The sequence below is a fragment of the Buteo buteo genome, chromosome 25 (genome assembly GCF_964188355.1).
Source record: "Buteo buteo chromosome 25, bButBut1.hap1.1, whole genome shotgun sequence".
NCBI lineage: Eukaryota > Metazoa > Chordata > Aves > Accipitriformes > Accipitridae > Buteo > Buteo buteo.
Window position 1 is genome coordinate 3,947,225 of NC_134195.1, and position 21,272 is coordinate 3,968,496.

The 21,272-nt window shown below is 43.5% G+C and overlaps 1 protein-coding gene across 6 annotated transcripts in view; it reads right to left on the reverse strand.

Annotated features, from left to right (window-relative positions):
- Window positions 1-21,272, reverse strand: part of LIMS1 (LIM zinc finger domain containing 1) — a 73,964-nt gene that overhangs the window by 23,795 nt on the left and 28,897 nt on the right. Inside the window, exon 1 of one of the 6 annotated variants that reach the window (XM_075057205.1) lies at window positions 18,637-18,695. The exons of 3 other annotated variants lie outside the window; for them this stretch is intronic. In XM_075057205.1, the coding sequence (XP_074913306.1) occupies window positions 18,637-18,689 (53 nt within the window). In that variant the 5' untranslated portion in view covers window positions 18,690-18,695. Of the gene's footprint in view, window positions 1-10,707; window positions 11,300-18,636; window positions 18,696-21,272 lie in introns of those variants that run through there. 2 more of the 6 variants (XM_075057202.1, XM_075057203.1) reach the window with 2 other exon arrangements.

Below are 21,272 nucleotides of genomic sequence, written 5' to 3' on the forward strand. Positions count from 1 at the left end.
AAACAGCCACCTCTCCCTTCCCACTACTATTTTTTGAACCCTATGCAGACAGGAAAAACAGAACATCAAAAAGATGCAGTATCACATATGAGAAGCTCATGGGAGCTCTAATAAATTTGTGTTGCATGAGATGCAGCATACTCTCGGTTATTCTCAAAATCTGCACCCTGTGTAGTTCACTGCATGTATACTTCACTATGGTAAATATACTGTATCCAAACTCTTCCAACCCAAACATTTTAAAGATGCATTTGCACTAATGCATTTCATGTAACAACATTTATATCCCCATTTTCAATTTAAGAATAATAAAAAAAGTCAGCTACTCAATGCTAGAGGCTACACAACAAATGTCTCTGAGTCACTCTCTCTGAAAAGAACCATCTTTTCAAGACTGATGAGACAACATCAGGCCCACCAAGCTCAAAAGTCCTTCTGTCTAGACGTACACACAGTGAACTTCACAACACCGAGGCCATTCAGTTCTAAAATTTGAAAGTGTTTGGGCAGAATAATATTTATACTGGTGGAAATCAAACCACTGGAAAGTCAAGGGATGCACAATAGAGTGTGATCAGGCAATTGCAAGCAACTTACAACTCAGTGTATGTGTGGTCCTCCTCCATTGCTTAAGGAACAGATTTAAAGTTCAAATATGTAAAAATGTATGAGGTTGATCTTTGCATTTTCTGACATTTCAGGAAAATAGCATCCTGGCCTGTATCAGAAATCATGTGGCCAGCAGGACTAGGGAAGGGATCGTCCCCCTGTACTGGGCACTGGTGAGGCTGCACCTCGAATACTGTGTTCGGTTTTGGGCCCCTCACTGCAAGAAAGACATTGAGGTGCTGGAGCGTGTCCAGAGAAGGGCAACCAAGTTGGTGAAGGGTCTAGAGCACAAGTCTGATGAGGAGAGGCTGAGGGAACTGGGGTTGTTTAGCCTGGAGAAAAGGAGGCTGAGGGGAGACCTTATCGCTCTCTACAACTACCTGAAGGGGGCTTGTAGTAAGGTGGAGGTCTGTCTCTTCTCCCAAGTAACAAGGGACAGGACAAGAGGTAACAGCCTCAAGTTGCAGCAGGGGAGGTTTAGGTTGGATATTAAGAAAAATTTTTTCACCAAAAGGGTTATCAAGCATTGGCACAGGCTGCCCAGGGAAGCATTGGAGTCACCATCCCTGGAGGTATTTAAAAGACGTGCAGATGTGGTGCTTAGGGACATGGTTTAGTGGTGGCCTTGGCAGTGTTAGGTTAACAGTTGGATTCAATGATCTTAAGGGTCTTTTCCAACCTAAATGATTCTGTGATTCTAAAATGCTGCACTACCATATTTCTCTTCAGAGAAACGGTTTCCTAGCACTAATATTCAGTTCATGTCATGTGTCACTGAAATCCACCAAAAATCCGTCACCGAATCCTTAGTCTAAAGGCAAACACCAGCCTTTGCTTCTGCCTTAGCCAACTGCCCGCGGTCGCTGGAACCGATGTTTTCACAAGCCGAACACTGTGACCCGAGCAGTTCGTCCAGGAACTATAATTAATACCATGACTCAACATAACACCCCAGCTACCAGGAGAGGCTTCCAGTACGTTCACGCAGTTCCTTGTAGGGCAGAGATAACTGTATCACCAGGCTTCCCAGCTCCCAGGGACATCCTTATTACAGTGACGTCTCCACTGGAGTCACCAGCTGAGGACTGACCTTCAGCTTTACTAACCGGCACGTCACTCCCACACACGTCTCCCCTCAAATATTACTATTGATCTACACCTCCAGCAACATAACCTCTCGAACCATTTTTCACCTTCATTAAGTTTGTTTTTCTGTTCTAGATGAGGAAGTGCAAAGTTTTTCATAGCCTGAATTGATTTGTTTTGGGCAGAAACAGAAAGTGGTAAAGAAAACATCTCCTCAGCTGTTGCTCTTCTCTCACACACATAGTAAATAGTAATTATTAGTCGTTCTAGGTTTCGGTTTCACATTTTTCTCTTCCCACATTCACTGCAGCATCACCAAGCTTTAAAACCAGCAGAGGATGGCAGACAGCTGAGCCATCTGCAGTTAACATTGCAGAATTAAATAATGGCCCTAATATTCAACAGCTGAAAGAGAATAACCAGAAGTGATTTATGCTCCTAAGAGTCAAGCATGAGTAATGTATAGACAAATAAAGCTAATACAAAATAGCATTGCTTTCATACTTCATTATGACAGCTTTAACATTTTGGGTAATACAAACTGAAGGTCTTAATCTTGTACTTTATATTTATTAGCTCTCCAATACTAGTAGCAGACCTGTCAAGTATGCCCAAATGAATTTCAACAGCAGTTAGTGCAAAGCAAGACTTCCAAGCATGTTCCAAACAGAAAGCTTTGGTAACTATTGCAAGGTTTTTTGAAAGTAACAGTTTCCACCCCAACAACTGACTCACCCTGAATAGTAAAGTAGGAGTGAATGGTTATAATATGTATTACAAGACTTGTGAAGGAAGACATAGAAGTTACCCCTTGCAACAGTGTATTGCTGGGATTATCTGGAGGAGTGGCACAGGTTATTTGCTTGGCAGAACAGAAGTGAAAGGAAAAGAGAAGACAACAGGGTTTTGTGCTTTGAATCAGAAGGGTTCCAGCCCTGCCAAACCTCCTTCCCCTTTGCTATGTACCATGGAGAAGTGGGTAGGTGTAATGTGAGGATTAGCTTTAGAAAGGAATGTAGTTTAAAACTAAGCTATTACTTGTACACTTTGGGCAAAACTCATGACCTGCAACCTGGTAACTCATGGAGCTATCCTATTCTGAAGCTGCACTGCTACCGTGTCCCTTAAAAAAATAAAAAAATGTAAGGAGCAGCTTTTTTTAATATATCAGAAATATAGTATATGCTTCAGTTTCTGGAGTTAGTGAGGAGAAACGTGCAAAACAATAACTAAAAAGCCAAACATCAAGCAAGAGAAACAGCTTTCAATGCAAACTTTCCATACCGGAACAAGAAAGGGACCAGCCAGGGCAGTTTTGAGTCATGACTCCGAGTGGGTAACATTTTTCCAATAGCTGCACAGAAACAGAGTTCAAAAGGTAGACTCAACTCAGGATCAAGAACTTTATGATCTATGAAGAGCGTGGCATGCATGGATTTAATGTGCTGGAAAAGACAAACGCCATTTCACATCCACTTCACCTTTGTCCATCCATTCCTTGCTGGAACTGCCTGAACCTTTTGAATCTTTCACTGAAAAAGGCACAGCTGAGAAATGTTGCCAGGTATTGCTCGCTGTGTCTGCCAATATGTTATTTCCTTTGAGGCTAATAGCTAATAGTTTTTAATTAATTTTCTTCTACCTCTATAATGGCCATTAGACCAGATAGAAAAAGCAGAAAAGCTACAGGGAAATATGTCACAAAAGTCATAAACCAAATTTCTCTTGTTGGACGAAAGGCTCCAAAAAATCACGAACTTCATCTCCTTGATATATAAAGACACATCACAATCTGCTGGCAAAGCTGAGCAGTATCATCCAAAAACACTGCTCACAGAGCTCTGTATATGAAACCATTATTTCAAAATGCTACCAGGAACTACCTAAAATCAGAAGTTTCTACAAAGATGAAAACTGAACAATGTCTAAAGCTGCTATGACAAATCAAGCAGAGAAAAAATGAACACGCAACCACGTGCACTACAGCATCAGATAATACACAGGAAAACTCAGAGCATCACTCATGTTTGGGAAATGTCCCGAGATTCCTGGGTGCGAGGCGAGACCGGAGGAGTTAACCGAAGGGAAAAACACCGAATGTCACAAACTCTGCAGGAAGTCGCCAAGCCACACCTGGCAGCAAGCTGGGATTACTACCAAGGGAAATCCCATAAAAGGCCCGCTCTTTCCTTCTACCTCCCTCCACAGGCATCAGCTTTTGGCCACCGTCAGAGGCAACACACTCGGCAAGCTGGAGCTGTTCCCATGTCTGGAGAGCATCATGTAAAAAAGGCTCACGGTCCTCTCGAGGACACAGTGTCTGTTAGCTTTGCATTTCCTCCAACAGCTCAGAGACCACAGGAAAATAAAATAAATGGAAAGGGAACCCAAACTTACAGCTTTAAGCTTGTTCTCCCCGATGCCTGCAAGTTGGTAATTTTTATTAAGTGGTGACATTGACATAATTTAGTTTTTCTCTCCTCTGCAGAATACTTCTGTGTGTAAATTCACTTCAGTGTGACAGACTGCGTTCAAAGGAGAGCTTAATTATAATGAAGAATAATGAGCAATCACAGTACATTTTCTGTAGAGAACACCTCTGATTAGGTGTTATCAAAACACATGAAAGCAAAGCAAAAAAAAGAAACCTATGACTTATCTTTAGCCAGCTAAGCCTGTAAGAAAGAGCAATGAAAATCCTAATTGCTATAATTACTGCACTTTAACAATTTACTGAAATCACAGATTATTACAATGAGGCAAGCGTAAGAGGAACAGCAGTAATTGCTGGGGTTTCTGTTACACAAGCAGCTACCTCCGGTCATTTGGAGTCAGGGGACGTGACAGGGTGAGCAAGTCAAACAAAATCGCTTGGAGTTGTTATGCAATGCAGGAGAGAAAGGGTGAGAGAGAAGGCATAAAAAAAACGGGTGTGTTCCTCGTGAGTTATTTTAACCCCTAGAGCAATGAAAAGTATAGCACAAATGAGAAGTAAAGCCTCTAGTCATTTGGATACCTCACACTAAGGCTCAATGCAAATTCTAAGTATCGCAATGTTAAAATATAACTATGAAGCATATTTTTGCTGGCTGGAAGTTACTAGAATTAAGAATAATAATTCAGTGTTACATTTACATGGGCAAATCCTCTCTTCAATTAGAGCAGCTAGCAGATGAGCCAAATTATTTTTTAATCAAGAGATCACAAGCATCTGATTCAAATGAGTATTTCTAGGTCCCAACACTCTACTATTCCAACAGTTTCTAACCACAACAAAAGAAGCAGCGTAATTTTTTGTGGCTTAACATTTATTTTCAAGCTCTTCCTAGTTTAATAAATTAGTCTCTTTTTACCAATGTATTGACTAATTACTGCTTTACCTGCTGACACTGGCGCTGTGAGCAAGTGAAACATCTACTTACAGAAAGTGGCTATATATTAACATTTGGGATGCCGTTAAGAAACGTCACCAGTGGAAATCAACTTTAAGAACGCTTCCAGGTGCAGACAGATCTTTTCTTTCTGCCTTCCCCTGCCCTCAGTACCCTAAGGTGTCTGAAAATTCAACAGCATCCCTGGTTCCCCAGACAGTCCCCAACCAGCATCTTCTCCTCTCCTTCCTAGGAAGAGCAGGAGGTCTTCAGGGGGGACATGCAGCTGGAAACAGCTGCACACCTTGGCTGGCTGCTACGCATGGGGCTTAGGAGATCTGTGACCTCGCGCAGCTCCCAAATGCTGTATCTCATAAAGAGAGGGAGGCACTCAGCCCTACCGCATTGCTGATGTTTGGGGGATTTTATTCATTTGTTTCTTTTTACACTCACCTACGAGCTTTGCCGTGCAGAGCCTATCCCCCTAAGGCTCAGTGGGACGTAAGAATGTGCTTATGTCTCCTATTTCATCTGCGAGGGAGTCTTTGTGCATGAAATTTTGGGGCACATCCACATGCCTTCCAGTCTGGAGTCAGTGTGCAGAGGCAGGCGGGAGCCTGAACGGACCCAGCAGAAGATTGCCTGCACCTACTCACGCAGATGTACCCATCAGCTTCAGCAGCAGAGAGCAAAGGGAAGGCAGATACTTTAAAGCTGTTATTGTGGAAAACATCCACAGTGCTTTCTGCACGAGAGAACAGAGCAGTGAACTACCCCAGTAACTGACAGCCACCGACTGAAGCTTGCCAATGATTATTTGTTGTAAATGCTGAAATGTACTGTTTGGTAAAAAGTTGAGACTATCCTCTTCAAAAGTTGTTTGCATTTTTAATTGCATTTGAACCTATATGAACTTAGAAAAGAGAGCTATGGACAACAATCATCAAATTCACTTTCAGTGTAACTGTCCAAAAAAAAAAAAAATATATAATTGCCCCTGCTTTTCCCAGTAGCTTGTATTGAGCTTTGGAAATTAATAGTATCAAAATTTTTAGAGGAATCATTCTATTTTTACAAAGGCCACAGGATCAGAGGGGGAAAGAGCAAAAATAGCAAGCATACCACTACTGTTAAGTGACTCCTAATGATTAATCATAAATGTATGCGTACAATTTCCTTTGCATCCTGTTTGCTGAGGAAAGCAAGAAAGAATAGCTCAGCATACAGAGTTTTTACATGCCATTTCTAAAGACAAGGCAAGACAAGATTTATCAGAGATGTCATTTTTTTCCCACCAAATCAATATAGCCGGAAAAGAACAAGTCTTCCCCTCCGTTCTGAAAAGCGGATTTCTCAGGTTGCATTTAGTTCAATGACTTTTGCATCTGCTGCGGACAGGGGAGAGATGAAGGTGCCAGGCAGCTGCCTGCGCTCTGAGCTCTGCAGCTGGGGACCATCCTGTGTATTTAAGGTCTACGCACCGGTGAGCCCAGCTCAAGCAGGAGAAGGGAGGACTGCGTTCAGCATCCCTGCCCCAGCGGAGGTCTAAACCGAGCACATTTTTGTACTGTGCAAGATCAAGAAAAGGATGAGCTATCCAGACCACCTTTCATTTGGGGCAGGCAGGCTCCCTATAAAGTCAGTAATGCACCCGTAACATCTACAGCAGCACATTAAAACGCTTCCAGAGCGGTTATGGGGTTTGTTAAGTGATAGATGGAGTGGGAGAGGTGGAAAGAGAAGCCGAATTTCCCACCCCTATCAATGTGCTGTGCTGTCAGGACACAGGCTGGCATTCCTTTCAGCTCACCGCAGGTGATGGGACAGCCTGGGCATGGGTTATGCCAGGAAGAGCTGGGACGGAGGGGACGAGAGAGGCTCCCTGGGAGGGAAACTCACTCCATCCTAGGATAGGTTTCTAAAGGAGGGGGATGAGTCCTACCCTCCCACCCCGGTCCCGATGTCAGTTGAGTTTAGGGCTTGCTATTTACAGCTTTCCCTTGAAATGCCCTCACTCTCCTCAACTGGATGGGCTCCGGCGGTCCTTCCCAGCCCCCTCAGGTCCTCACCGCTGCCGGCGGGACCACTCAGCCATCACACCGTACCACCAGCAACACTGAGGGAGCTGGGGCAGATTTTGAACTAGCACCGAGCCCCAGCCTGTAAACTGCAGCTAGGCAGGGGTGCAATGCAAGGCGCTGAGCTCCGTCCGCAGCAGGACGAGGAATCACAGCAATTGGGTGGGCAAAATGAGCAAAACCGTGCACTAAAGTAAGTTTTGCTGCTTGCGAAGCAAAGCAGGTAGCCACAGCTGTGTGAGATGAGTTCCCCTCAAGACAACCTGGCACCTACTTGCTAGAGCAAGAGGTGTTTGGAGAGACTCTGTTAAATTCAAACATTCATTTAGGAGCTTCTACTGTAAACAGAAATCTGACAAGCTACGACACTTAATGCTAAGAGCCAAAATATATTCCTACGGTCTTTCCTGCAGAAGACTGAGGGAAATGAGCGTAGAGACTGACTCATCATAAACTGAATAGCAGATCTGGAAGACAATGATGGGGGTCAAACCTCTGGGTGAAGTGAGATCAGTGGACACAGATGCAGAAGCTAAAGCTCGCCTTCCTGTTGCGGAGCTCAGAGTGCCATGGCACACGACCTATCGTGAAGCTGTGTCAACATAGGAAATTATTTTTATACTGTAAAGAGAATTGTTTCAAGCAATTTTGGTTCCTGGAAAATAAAATGTATGTGCTACGTTATATGACAAACATACGCTCTGTACACATTTAGGAGTTCCAGTATGTTGCTTCACAGTGGCCTAATTATTAGTAATCTCAGGTTTTTTAAGTACAAATGACACTGACGTTCCCAGGAAAGAGCAAAGGCAGAATTTCGGCACCAAGCCCCCCCGAGCTGCTTTGCAGCGCTGACACTTCCAACACTCGGCGAGGTCTCAGCTGCAGTTCGCGGGCGCGTTAAGTCCCCGTCCTGCCGAGCAGCATCCAGCTCCTGCTGCGATGGCCGGACCCAGGAGCTGCAATTACAGCAGTGCTCGCAGCAGCAGAGCGGGGGCAGCCCAAGACACCCCGCAGCCAAGGCGAAGGGGTACGAACGGCTGTCCACCGGGTTACTTGCTGCTGGTTTGTGCCTTACCAGAGGACCACCCCAGCCTGGATCCCAGGAAACCGCTCCCAAAGGAGACAGAGACCTCAACAAGGGCAGGAGGGAGAAGTCTAATACTGGGGTAAGGTGTAAAAGGCTGTAAAATGAGAACAGGTAGATAGCATGCATGACTTTAACAAAGAGCGATTTTCTTTCCCCCCCCCCCCCCCGTTGTTTTTTTTTTTTTTTAAATACAGAGATTCTCACAGAGTATCCTGAGGACATTGGCACCTCGAGTACATTTTGGCCCAGGATTAGAAAAATACAGTACCTGAACCGAGAGAGCAGCTTTCAGCGAACTGTTCCTCGAGGGCTGATATTATTTAACACATGTGGATTAATATGTATGTAAAACGAAATACAAAGGCACTAGAACAAAGAAATGGAGAGAGAAACTACAGGAGGGCATTGCAAAGCCAGGGAGGATGGCAAGCTATATTTAGCAGACATGAAAGAAACCCCGTCTTTCTTGTGGACTCCAGATACTCTGAAAGTATTTGCTAAGGACAGGCATCTAAGTGTCACTGGGTAGAGCACATGAAAAAAGCTAGAAGTTTCCAGTTTTAGAAAACTAAAGAACTTTTTTCCTCTTTGTTCCTGATTGCTCTTTGCCCTGCTGTTATGCCATTATTTTGTATTTACAATGCCATAGCCTTTTGTCATGGAGAATGCGGTAAAAATGACAAATAAGGCTGCCTGGCAACACACTGAAATACCACCAAAATGGGTAAGGAAGGAGCAAGGTTTAGTTTGAATAAGAACCAGCTTAAGCTGTTAGCAAATACAAGAGAAGCTCTGTCTTTAGGTATGAGTTCTTCCCCTGCTCTAGGAGCATCATCTGACCATGCTCTGTTCACCTTCTCGTATCTCCTATACCCTGCCCTGAGCTGATTCATAAGTCCCCTGATCTGCTATTTCCTCCAACTTGGATTTTATTTCTCAAGACCAATCCCTGTTTCACATATTTCTTATCTTTAACCAGTAGAGGCTCAGGAAAGGATCAAAACACCTGGACTTATACTGGTACAGACAACCCCTTCCCCCCACCCAGCCCCAAAGGGTCTCATTCCTATCTTGGATGTGCATATAAATAAGAGAAACAGCAACACAACCATAGAGAGCTAGCACTCATTTTTATGTATATGCTTTAAAAAGCAGCTTTCTTTTCCCTCAAAAGATCTATTCTTCCTCATTGCTAGTTTTTTATAAAAGAAACCAAACATAAAAAAGTCCAGAATCTCTGCACATCTCTTACTCTACTAATTGCTTATTCTTCCATCTATAGTCATATAAATATATTGCTAATGCTATTAGAAATCCACCTAGGAAATCAATTCAGAATGAATACTATAAATAGATACCAAGCACACGTATCAGACCCACAAGTTAACACATTCCTAGAACTGATGCGCTATTTCTGATATCTCATGGCAAATAATCTCATTATGATGATACATTTTGCCACACTAATTTTTATTTAAGGTGCTTAGTTATAACAAAAGGGTAAATCCCCCAAATCTGAATACTCATCCTTCTGAAATTGCTAACTCAGGTAATGAAAGCACAGTAACAAAATCCCTCTAAATTACACAGCACTCCAATCCGATGCACAACCACCAACAACGAAAAATAATCTAAAAATACAACCAGAGAACAGGCATTAAGAGATAGGAAGTGCTTCCTCTCCACCGAGGCTTTTGTTAGTGTTTACACAAGGATCCTTTTCTGAGGAGCCTGAAGTGGGAACAGATTGCTTTCACACCGAGCACACTTAGAAAAAAACTTTGCATTTTTACTTTTTTTTTGGTGTCTGCGCTTACTCAGGTTACAAACAATCCTCTAACCTCCCTGCTCCAAACAGAGGCATTTTGAAAATTCTCTGTTACTCTTTCAAAAGGCACGTAGCATCAGGAAGATAACCCTGGACATTAAATGGCTTTCCGATTTTTGGTCACCCTTCCCGGCTAAGGTCAGGCTAAGTGGTCCTGCTGCATTCTTTTGTCTAAAGTCCTTTCCACAACAAAGAACCCCCCATGAAGAAAGTCAGAGCCCAGGACCCCCAGCCCCTCGGAGGGGCTGTGCCAAGACCCCCGACAAGCAGCACAACCCCCAGTGCCTGGGTGACCCAAAACCGACTTCAAACCAGAGTGAGCAAAGTTGTCGGGCTGCGGAAAGTTATCTACTTGCAAGTGCTGGCTGTCAGAAAGGATCCAGAAGCAACCACCAGCTAATATTTGCCCTTCCCAGAGCCAGGGAAGGGAGTCACACCATCGCCAAAACCCACAAGGTCACCGTATGGCTCCTGTGATCCCTCCTTTGGAGTTTTTTTGCTGTAGCGCTTTGGGGACTGCTTCTCGACGCATGTGTTTTGCAGTGACTTTCCCGAGCTGTGTTTGCATTTCGTTTCCTAAAACCGCCGAACGAAGAGAGCAGGCTGCCGAGAAGGGCTCGGCGGTGCCCGTCAATTCGCACTCACCTCAACTTCTCTTCGTGTGACCCCGGCAGTCCCACGCTATCCGGGCGATCCCGTCTCCTCCTGTACAGACCTGAATGTGACAACTCTTTCAGCTGCAAGGCCGTCATATTTCTCTACCTGGAGGGTTGGAATTTTTTTTTTTTTTTAAAGGGGGGGGTTGCGCTCGCGTGCGTGTTTTGGCTTTTGAGTTGGGTCGTCCCCCCCCCTTTTCTCTTCCAGCCTCTTCCAGATGTTGCTGCCGAGGAACGCGCCAGCCAAGATGCCTGGAGAGAAGAGGTTCGTCGGCGTGTCGGCACACCTGCGCCCGCCGGAGCGACCAACCTCCGCAGGCAGGGCAGGCAGGGCAGGCAGGCGGCCGACGCTGCTGGGTTTCCTGTTTCTCATAGGTACACACCCTCCCGAAGGGCACCACGTTTCCTTTATCGCCCGATCGCACCTCAGGGATGTCTGCCGCAAACTCACCGCCTGCCCTCCAGCTTCACTTCGAACTCCCGCTGCCCCGACGGGATCGACCCCGCCGTGGGGTGCAAAGCCTGACGCTCGCCCAGCACCTCCTGCGAGGAGCTGAAAATCTCCAGGGCTGCCATGAGCTGTTAACTCTTTGCCGCTATAATTTAGGACAAAAAAGAAAGTCATCAGCGCTATGGAAAGTCGGAGTTACTCAGGCACGTGAGCAAACTCCGATAGGGAGATTAATGCAGTGAAGCAACTTCAGTAACCAGCGTTAAAGTACTCTTTTGGAAACACAATAGCCCTGCGCTTGTCAGAAATCGCTCTTTTCCACGCATCTTGAAAAGCAGAAGAAAACCGCAATGTATTTTTCTTCCTACTCTCAGCTATCAAAACATAACTGCCGTAACTATTTGTCACATTTTGTAGTGATGGAGTGTCCTGTGTAATTGTAAAACAGGAATGAAAGTGCTTAAGGTTTCCTGTAAGACAGGAAGGTGACTAGCAGGGATTTGCAAGCTCTGCGTCTCATCTCAGTAATTTTTTTAGTAATAAAACTCTTTGCTTCAACTTAAAAGGAGGCTTCAGAAAAGCTTATCACTTCTTGAAAAATTTTTACAATTTCTTTGACGTTATCCTTGGCACACATGAACAAAAACTTAATTCAGAGTTTTTACTTCTATGTTGAGAGTGGGGGAGGGTGTGTTTTTTAAATGAACTTGCATTTAATAAAAGCCAAGAAATCTAAGAATTCAAGGACTGTTTTGACAAGGATAGGAAACAAGTTCCATGTAGTATGAATTTCATAGTTCATTATTAAAGTGTTTATTTTGTAGTAGAATACATATAAGAGTACTTTTGAATCCTTGTCACAGAGAAAAGCATAACATACATAATACTGGGTACATCACGACACCAATTTTGTCAGGATCACCAGACTGAACACAAGCACAGTAATTTTATATAATACTATCAATGTGCTTCCCTCTGGAATGTCATCAAAATATAATATAAAACATCACACAGTGGAAAAATAACAGAAATTCTTTTGGAAAGGAATCACATAACATGCCAAATAGATAATGGTTGGAGATATTCAAAGGGATTTATATGATGTTAGAAGGCTGCACACACTGAAACGTCAACAAGACATCTGAGCTCCTGTCCTCAGAAAATAAAAGAGAATGGTCATGATATTTGCCTAAACACGCTGCATTCCAGTTTCAAATGAAGTATTTAAAATTGTTTCTCAATCTGCAGTAGGATAAGGTTAAACCTAATTAAATGCCAGTTCCCTGCAGTCAGTCAGTCAGCGATTAAATGAAAAGTTAAGGACGGCAGATGACAGATGCCCATGGCAGAGCAGCTTTTATACATTACCAACAATTTTTACTGTGCTTTAAATATCAGTGTACCAATGATTTATCTTTGTCCAAACAATCAATTTTAGATAATAATAATCTAAAAAGTGAAGACAGAATAGATTTTTTGCTGCGAAAAAGCTCTTTGTAAACTAATGAAATCGAACTATTACCTACAAAGTTGTACATAAATTTTTACTCACTACAGTAGCAGTCTCTTCAGTGTATACTGAATACTTTTGTGTTAATCATGACTCAAGTCTATCAAAAATTAAAGGACAACTCTTCACCCACTCTGCTGCAAGTTGCGTTGGTGTGAAGTACACAGCATTAAAGTTCACGTTTATCTGCATGAACAGCTGCTGTGCTTGGAGAGTCTGTGGGACAACGGCTTTTACTAAAATATACTTTGAAACCAGAGCTGCACCATACCGGTATTATTAAAATTTAAAATGAACGCCACCAGACAGAGCACATAAATTGAAGGAATACAAGGAGTCCAGACACAAAAATGAGTTATTTGTTACAGAGATCAAATCCACCTCAATCTACAGGAGCACAAGATGGTTAATTTTTTTAAATAGACCTGGGAATCGGCTCCACAGCATCACTATTTCACAGGCTTCTTCAGCAAACTCCAACAGGGGTCTAAGCTGATGTAGAAAAGACTTTCATGGAGGACTGAGAACAACCTAAAAGCTTTCTACAAGGAGAAATCCAAACTGGACTCCTTTTCTGCTCTGTGGGATCCTCCACCAATGCTCATGAGAGACAAGGTTTCAAATCTGAAATTACTCAAAACAGCCAAACCTTAAGTTCTGAGTATCAAATACATGTTGTAAGGGCATTTTTTGGAGAGATGTTGGAGAATGCAAATGATATTTCACCACTAACTCGCTTAAAGGTTGCCAGAAAGCAACTCGGATGGACCTCGCTCTGCAAGAAGAACTTCCCCAGCGAGTGCCTCCTGCTCCCCACACCCCCTTTTACCTTCCAGCCCCTATCTGCTGTTTATAATTCCTTTTTTGAGAGATTACGTTCTTCTCGCGTGGGACGGGGCCACTTGGACCTTTCACATTCCGTCAGGATTTTTGAGAACCGGCCAAGTTACCATGGCTTTTCTTATTACTGGTAACACGTAGTCTTCTTTTATGTCCTTTACTTGGAAGGTTCACTCTTCATTTTCCAGTGTATGCCTCTTCACTCATGCAACCAACCTTCCTTCCACCCCCAGAGAAAGCTAATGTTGCTACTGCAATCTGATGGATAAGCACGGTATTATCAGTTTTTTTATTCAAGGAAAATATTCACCTATGTCTAAGCAGCAAAAGGTAGAACCTAGACAGAAACTATGCAGTCCTTCATTCATCCCAAGCAATAAATAACTTTTTGTCACGTGGGAGAAGGCTCATGCTTAAGTTTTCACTGCAGTTCTACAAAACATTTATCTCGATATACCAGGCCTGATGTGCTCTCTCTTAAATTTGTGTTAAAGTACTGTTGTTCTGGTGACTGTAGGTATTCAGCAGAACTTTGCAATTTAAAAAACTTTTCAGACAGACAGGTTATGTCTGGTTATTTTTCACTGTGCTCAAAGGGATGTGAACAGTAATCCATGATGTTAGAAACCATGTCACTGAATTTAGGAATAACAACAAATGCCAAGGACTTCAAATTCAGTACATTTCTTCATGAGTCTGTATTTACAGAGAATGCACGTTAACTATAAAAACCAGAAAAGACAAATTCTAGCTCTGTCATTCTACACAGAGAAGCCTTTATCGATGTGATTGATCTTTTTTCCACTCCAGTGACACATTCTTGTCTTTGGTTTTTTTTAAACCTTGAACTACCACCAAATTTCAATCAAATATAGCTGAAGATTTTTAAAGCAATAGAAAAAGCTGTTTTCAGGGCAGCATAAGCAGTCAAAACAAACAAAAAAAAAAATCACAAGAGCATTATAAGAACAGTTGTTCTCCATCCCCCATCGCTCACCCAGCTTATCACTGGGATGAGTCTCCAGAGGAATGTGTCCAAGAGCGCTGGCTTTCTATTATTTCTCGCAAGGTCTGGAAGAAAAAAACTGTTTAAAGCCAAGGAAAAGCCTTGTACGTCAGCGGGAATGCAGGGGACTCGCTGGAGCAAGCAAAGGAAGGTGGCAATAACCCTTCCGGCAATTTTACAAGAAGCCCCGAAGCGCCCAAGTGATGCGCTGACGGCAAATGAAGCTTTACACCTCTCTGAATTAGGCTGCTGAGGCAGGTCCCCACAGATGGGTTTGGGTGTCAAGGAAAAGCACACCGCACCTTGGGTCCCTGCTAGGGCAGGCGGAGATAAAAGGAAATGAGCGGAGAGAAATCACACCACAAATCTAAGGATGCAAGCCTTGGGGAAAAAAAAAATTAAATCAAAGCTTCACAGGAGCCTAAGCTGTTGATTCAAGGAGTTAAATAATTAACTAATTACACGTTTCCTTCCTTGTCTAATGTGACTCCAACATCTGTTTTGATGTTTCTTGCCCTGTTCCACTTAGCGATCAATCAGTCCTGAAACATGCATATTTAATCTGTGGATTAGGCTAAGTACGAGGCACTTGAACTAAGTGGACACTGCAAAGCAGCGCTATGGATTTATGTCCATGCTCCAGCAGACCAAGCGCGTTTGCTGCAATTCTAACGGTAGTTGCTGGGTTTTATAAAACCTCTTCTATAGATGCACGTCCGTTCCATACAATGTAAAGTGAAAAAAAATACATGACGGTGTGCTCAACACCCTTCGGAGCAGCGACGCACTCAACCCACCAAAGTCCTTTGGGATTTGAGGGGGCAGAGGGAAGTGAGGGGGGCTGCCGCCGTGGGCATGGGGGTCCCTCCTTGCCTTGGTGGTACCAAAGGCATCGCCACCTCCACCACAGGTCGCCCGTGAGGCTTCGGTGAGGCAAGGCACAGGTCCCTGCTCTCCCTCCAACTATTCTATTGCAATAATAATAAAAAAAAATATAAAAGCAAGCATGGGAGAATCTTCTGTCTACCCGAACGTGGAGCGAGGTCTTTTGGCTGCCTCCTCCAAGCTCTCTGCACACGCTGCCCCCGAATTCCTAAAATTCAGCCTAAAAAACCCGGCAAAAGGCACATTTTTCTCCAGCACCTGGAATCCTGCTTTGGCTGAGCTTTACAATGCCTCCCTCTACTGGGAAAATGATGCCTTATTTCTCAGTGCCAGTATTTCTCTCTACAGACAGAGGGAGGTATGGATTAACCCACATATGCTTTAATAATTCAGACTGGGCCCAAGTGGAGAGCAGAAAGGAGTGACAGACCAGCAGCTGAAGATCCATGTTAGCATTATAACTAGAAATTTATGCTGTTAATCATGCTGTTAATCAAATGGATGATCAATGCATGAGTAGGTGTGCAAAGAAGAAAGCATGTGACACAGCATGAATCAGTTTTGTCCCTCCATTTGTAAATATGCCTTTTCAAAAAAAGAGTGATAAACAAGCTGGCAAGCAGTTGAAAATTTGAAGATGGGTACAATTACTCATATGGGTACAAATACTCATTACGGAACTCCATGGGACATCTTAAAAAAAAAAAAAAAAGAGGAAAAAAAAACAACATACCAAAAAGATGGAGGAAGGGAAGGTTTAAAGCCAGGAAATTCAGAATTTAGATTAATCTTCATAGCCTAGAAGATGTGGAAGAACACAGCTAAGGCACACAACCAACTCCCAAACTGCATTTCTAGATACGGGACCTTCCCTTCAGAATAATTTTCACTCTCTTGGAATTAAAAGCCTCTTCCCAAAAGAGATTTTCAACCCCAGCCAGAAATATGTTTTCTACATTCAAGCACTTTGTTAATGATGCATGAAGACTAAGTCTGAAAAAGAAGACTGAAAAGTCTTATTTTTAAACAAGTTGTCTTCTACTTGCACCCTACTACTGTAGATAGATAATATCCAGAATGTTTACTTTACTCTTTTGTAATGGGATAAAATGCCATTGAAATGGGGCTAAAAAGCCCCTGGTAACAGCTGGCTTACTGGGTGATGAGAAGTTCCCCAGTAGATGCCACAAAATGCTGAGGAAGACTCCAAGGGAAAAAAAAGGGGGGGGGGCAAAAGCAGAACCTGAAAATGGGTGGCAAATGAACGAAACTGCCCAGAAAGCTGCTGCTCCAGATAACGCAGGGAATTGCCTGCTCTGACGGCCAGGTTTGTGCCCTGAAAGCCAGCGAGCCCTTCCAGAGCTACCGAAAAGCCGACTGAGCCGACCCAGATGGGTAGCCGCTGAGACCTGGTTTTGCTGGAGAGCTAGTGGGAAATCTCGAAACAGGCCCCAGCTGACTTTGCCCTTTCACTGAAGGAATGTGAGTATTAGGAAGTCTTCATTTTTCTCCAAAACACCACTCATTGGGGTTAAATAAATGCAAACAAAACCACAGCAGCCTATAAACTGCTTCCTCTGTTGACTGCCCAACAATTATTCTCCTGGCTTGTTTGATTTCCATCTCACCAATAATTTTCAAATGACTAATGCTACATGACTAGTAGAGAAAAAAAAGCCTTTTCTCAAGGTTTAGTGTTCTTTACACCAAAATGAAATCAAACTGCCAAGGACAGAAGATGGCACGTTCCCCTTGCAAAGGCTGGAAGAGGTCCTGGTGATCCCAACAACGTGCAGGTGCTTGAAGGCAGCACCACCTCATGGCACACAACCAAATGTGACCGCCAAGCAGTAGGTGATGCTAATTTACAGCTGCAAGTGCTGGGCTTTTAGAAGGACAACCCAACCCTCAGCTCCTAAGAGGGTCTTGGAGCCCTTGAACGGTGCTGGTGTAAGAAGGATGAGCTGAATGGCAAGGGATGGTCACTTTAGCAGCCCAGAAGAAGAAGGATCTTGGCTGTATGTCTGTGAACATATCACACAGCCACCTATAGTCTGACTAGCATTTCCAAGAAAGGTAGAAAGCAGCAGTTCCGTAGAGGTGATCACTTTAGTAACGAACCAGCCATGTCACCTTTAAAAGTCAGAGACTAATAGTATGACGGTTTCTTGTGTAAAAACTAATGTACTCTCTAGTGCAGAACATACAAAGTAGCTCATGTGTCTAGAAAAATAAAGCTGAATACATGTAAAGACTTAAGAAACACAGGCAAGGTACAGTTTTCAGCCACTCAAAAAAAAAATCTTAATTTTTAAGTATATACATTTTGGTTTCAAAGTTATTAATCCATATCCATGCAGAAAAATCCATACTGAAAAAGAAATTCACAGTGCAAAGGAAACAAAACTAATTCACCCCCAAAATTCAGAATACTGTAAAATGGAAACACCACCACGCTCCCCTTAACGCTGTGAAAATTACTTTTGTATTCAGCACAAAAAATAAAAATACTTTCTCATATGGATTTTTCATTATATTTTAAAGCACATGAAAAACACACTTAAGAGTCTTAAATTAGAGCAAAGTTCTTAAACCAGAAAAGCACAGCTGCCCTACAGTAAAAGGTTTGCTTCACTGGAAAAGTGACTGACTTCTGAACATAAAGACTCCCTTAAATCATACCAGAAGTGATACAATTTCTGTAACAGGTTGGCAAAACTATTCCTTCCACTGGAATTATACTTGCAGGTTCAATTATTCCATCACAGTGTCCTTTTCCTCAGCCACTGCCAATTATCCCATTGCCCAAAAAACCCCGTCAGCAACGGGATATCTTCAAACCGACCACGAATCCTCTGATCTGGGTGGAGACTAAACAGTGTCCCTAAAAACACTCCAGATGAGCAACGGATAAAAAACTACCGGGAATACCAGGACACCTCTATGCATTTCCAGAATGACAAAGGACTTCGCTCAAAGCTCTGTTACTGGTGCCGCTCGCTTTTAGTAGTAATAAAACCCAGCAAGCAAAACTATTACCCATCCTTTTCCTAATTCCATTGATCACCGTTCCCACGCATGGCTCCCGCTTGCAAGATTTTCCCCGCAAAGGACTAAAAGACAGCACAATTTGTTGCCAGGCTGTCAGCTTGGAAAGCAGCACAACGTGTCCTGGGGCAGACACGACAGCCAGACCCTCAGCCCAAGCGAGCGGGTGGACACTTACTGGTAGGGTGCAGCCTCGCTGGCAGCAGGTTCACAATGAACAGCCCTTCCCATATATAGCTTTACATTGAATAGTCACTCTTTGCATGTTTTCCTCGTGGTTATTACTGGTAGTTGTGATAATTTTTTTTTTTCAAAAGTGACTTAGCAAACCACTTCCTTCTTTCACTCTGTAAAAAACTGAGGAGGACAAATTCATCAAAGAGGAGGACAAATTCATCAAAGAGGAGGACAAATTCATCAAAGTTCACAGTTCGGCTCCACAAATTGTGTCACGCCAATCCTCTATCCCAAAATCACCAGGGAGAGAGAAGGAAGCAAATTCTGCACTACACAAGAAGGGGTATAGCTTTAGTTATACCATCAGTATTTTTTAAATGACAAAAGTACAAAAACCTGGAGAGACCAGAGCCAAGAGGGATCACTGGGGTGTTTTCACCTTACGAATTTCCTGACAATTTCAGTCCCTCCGGAGGTATACCTTAATTTGGGGCTTTTTACAGCATTATTCTGGGGACAAAGAGAGAAGGAACAAGCAACAACTCTGTGTGCACAACGCCAGACATCTCGACGAGTGTGACAGGGTCCCAGGTACTTACCTGGGAAAAGCAAGCCCTGGAGTCACCGGTGGGCCGTGGACAGCCGCGCAGGGCCACCCGACCCCCCCGCGAGCACCTCTGTCAATGCCAAGGGGAGGGGGATGGCCCTATCTCCCCACCTACCCACCTGCTGAGAAAGGAGGAATACCCTCTGATTTTCTTCTTTCCCGAGACGAAGGCAGCCAGTTTCACTCCCCATCTCCTGGAAGACCTCCGCCATCCCTGGCAACCTCAGCACAGGGCAGGGACTAACTGGGAACAGAAAATACCCACCACCTCCTACAGCAGCAGGTCAGGGCGATCGACCTGGACAACCGAACAAGAGCTGAGCCACGTCTCTCTTGCACGGACAGAGGCTCAAACTCCGTTCTCCTGAAGCAATCTGAATCCCTTGTGCACCTCTCCAAAGGCCCCCGGCAATCCTTTGCAGGTTCAAGCAGCAAGCTCCTCAAGATGGACAACGGTCCCCCGCCACTTGCTACACAATCAGAGCTGTATCAAGCAGAGCCTAAAACCCTAAAACCTTGCTCACTGCTAGTGATGGGGATGGAGAAACAAGGCCACAACCTGACTTCTGCAGGGGACACGTAGGACATGCCTCCAGGCAGAACTTGTCCCCAGCTCTGCTTGTACAGCAGTACAGCTCCAGGACAACTACAAGTGCAAATCTACTCACCGGCGTTTTCCACTGCACGCTCTTAGTAACGTGCCTTTTGGCCTGCTACTGGTTACAGAGAAAGAATTAAAAAGGTACAGTTTTCATATATCATGCAATCCCTTTAAAGGCAGCTTTCTGCCATGTAAGTATTGGCCTGGACAGAGCAAGCCATTTTTAAAGGTTTAATATTTTTAATGACAAATATCTAACCCTCATAACACTATTTTACCGCTTATTGACAATAATGGTTATGAAGTATGCTTGTAGAGTTTATAAAGGAATTCAAGAAAATGGATATTTTTTTTCTTGGTCACTCAGAAGGGTATTTACTAATTTTTCTGCTTACGGACAGACATAACTTAAAAACAAATACATCCTGTGAAAACATGACTAGTTGTCCTCCATGCTCCCAAGCTGCGCAACCGAGCAGGGCCAGCCCCAGATCTACAGCAGCGTTTAACAGAGAAATTGATGTGCTACTTTCAGACATGGCGTTTGTGCTGGCATTTGACCTAAAGGCAACGCAGAAATCTCTATTCAGATATTTAAAACTGTACTTGGTGCACTGTACTGTATTTATCTGCAATATTCAATGCATTTTGGTGAAGTTTGGTGCACAATACCTTGCCTTCTTACAAGATTTTTGGCAGACAATGCACATGCATCTCAGTAATCCTTTTTACCCGCTTTCACCATAGGCACCAAATAATACTAAGCCGTACCAACAGAGCCTTATTTTGCTCTCCCTTCTCCACCACGTCTCTCCACATCCTGCTTCTTGCTCCTTCTATTTCTGTCGTCAGGCCACTTAACATTATCGCTAACCCTTTTCTGTGGACAAATTAACAATGTACATTATCTTTCCAAGCTGCTGTTTCCCATACTGCTGCATAGTGCTTCCTCATTTGAACTTCTTATCTCTTCCTGCAAAGGCCCTTCAAGTACAAAACCAGCAACAAAGCTGTATTAAACTTATCACTGGACAGTTACTAACCTAGGAGAAAGAAGGCACTACAGCTTTGTCTCTCAAAATAACGTGGCAGATGTCAAGGTAAGAGCCATTTGTTCTCCAGGACGAAGAAAATCACAATAAACCTGTTGCCATACAGAATGAAGAGAGGCCTGGTATTGCAATGCATATATTGCTCATATGCCAGCAGTTCCACTTTGATAGGGAGGCAAGGACAGTTTGTTGATTCATGATGACTGTAAAAGTTGCAAGGCTTCAAGGAGAATGCCACTAAGCATCTGTTAAAAGGGAACCAGGAAAACAAGCATTAACTCTTCCATTAACACTTTTTAAAGCACATTTGAGTCACTTCTTAACCAGTTTGGCCTGGCTAGGCTACATTTTTCAGTTTTGTTCACTTCCTAGTAGTT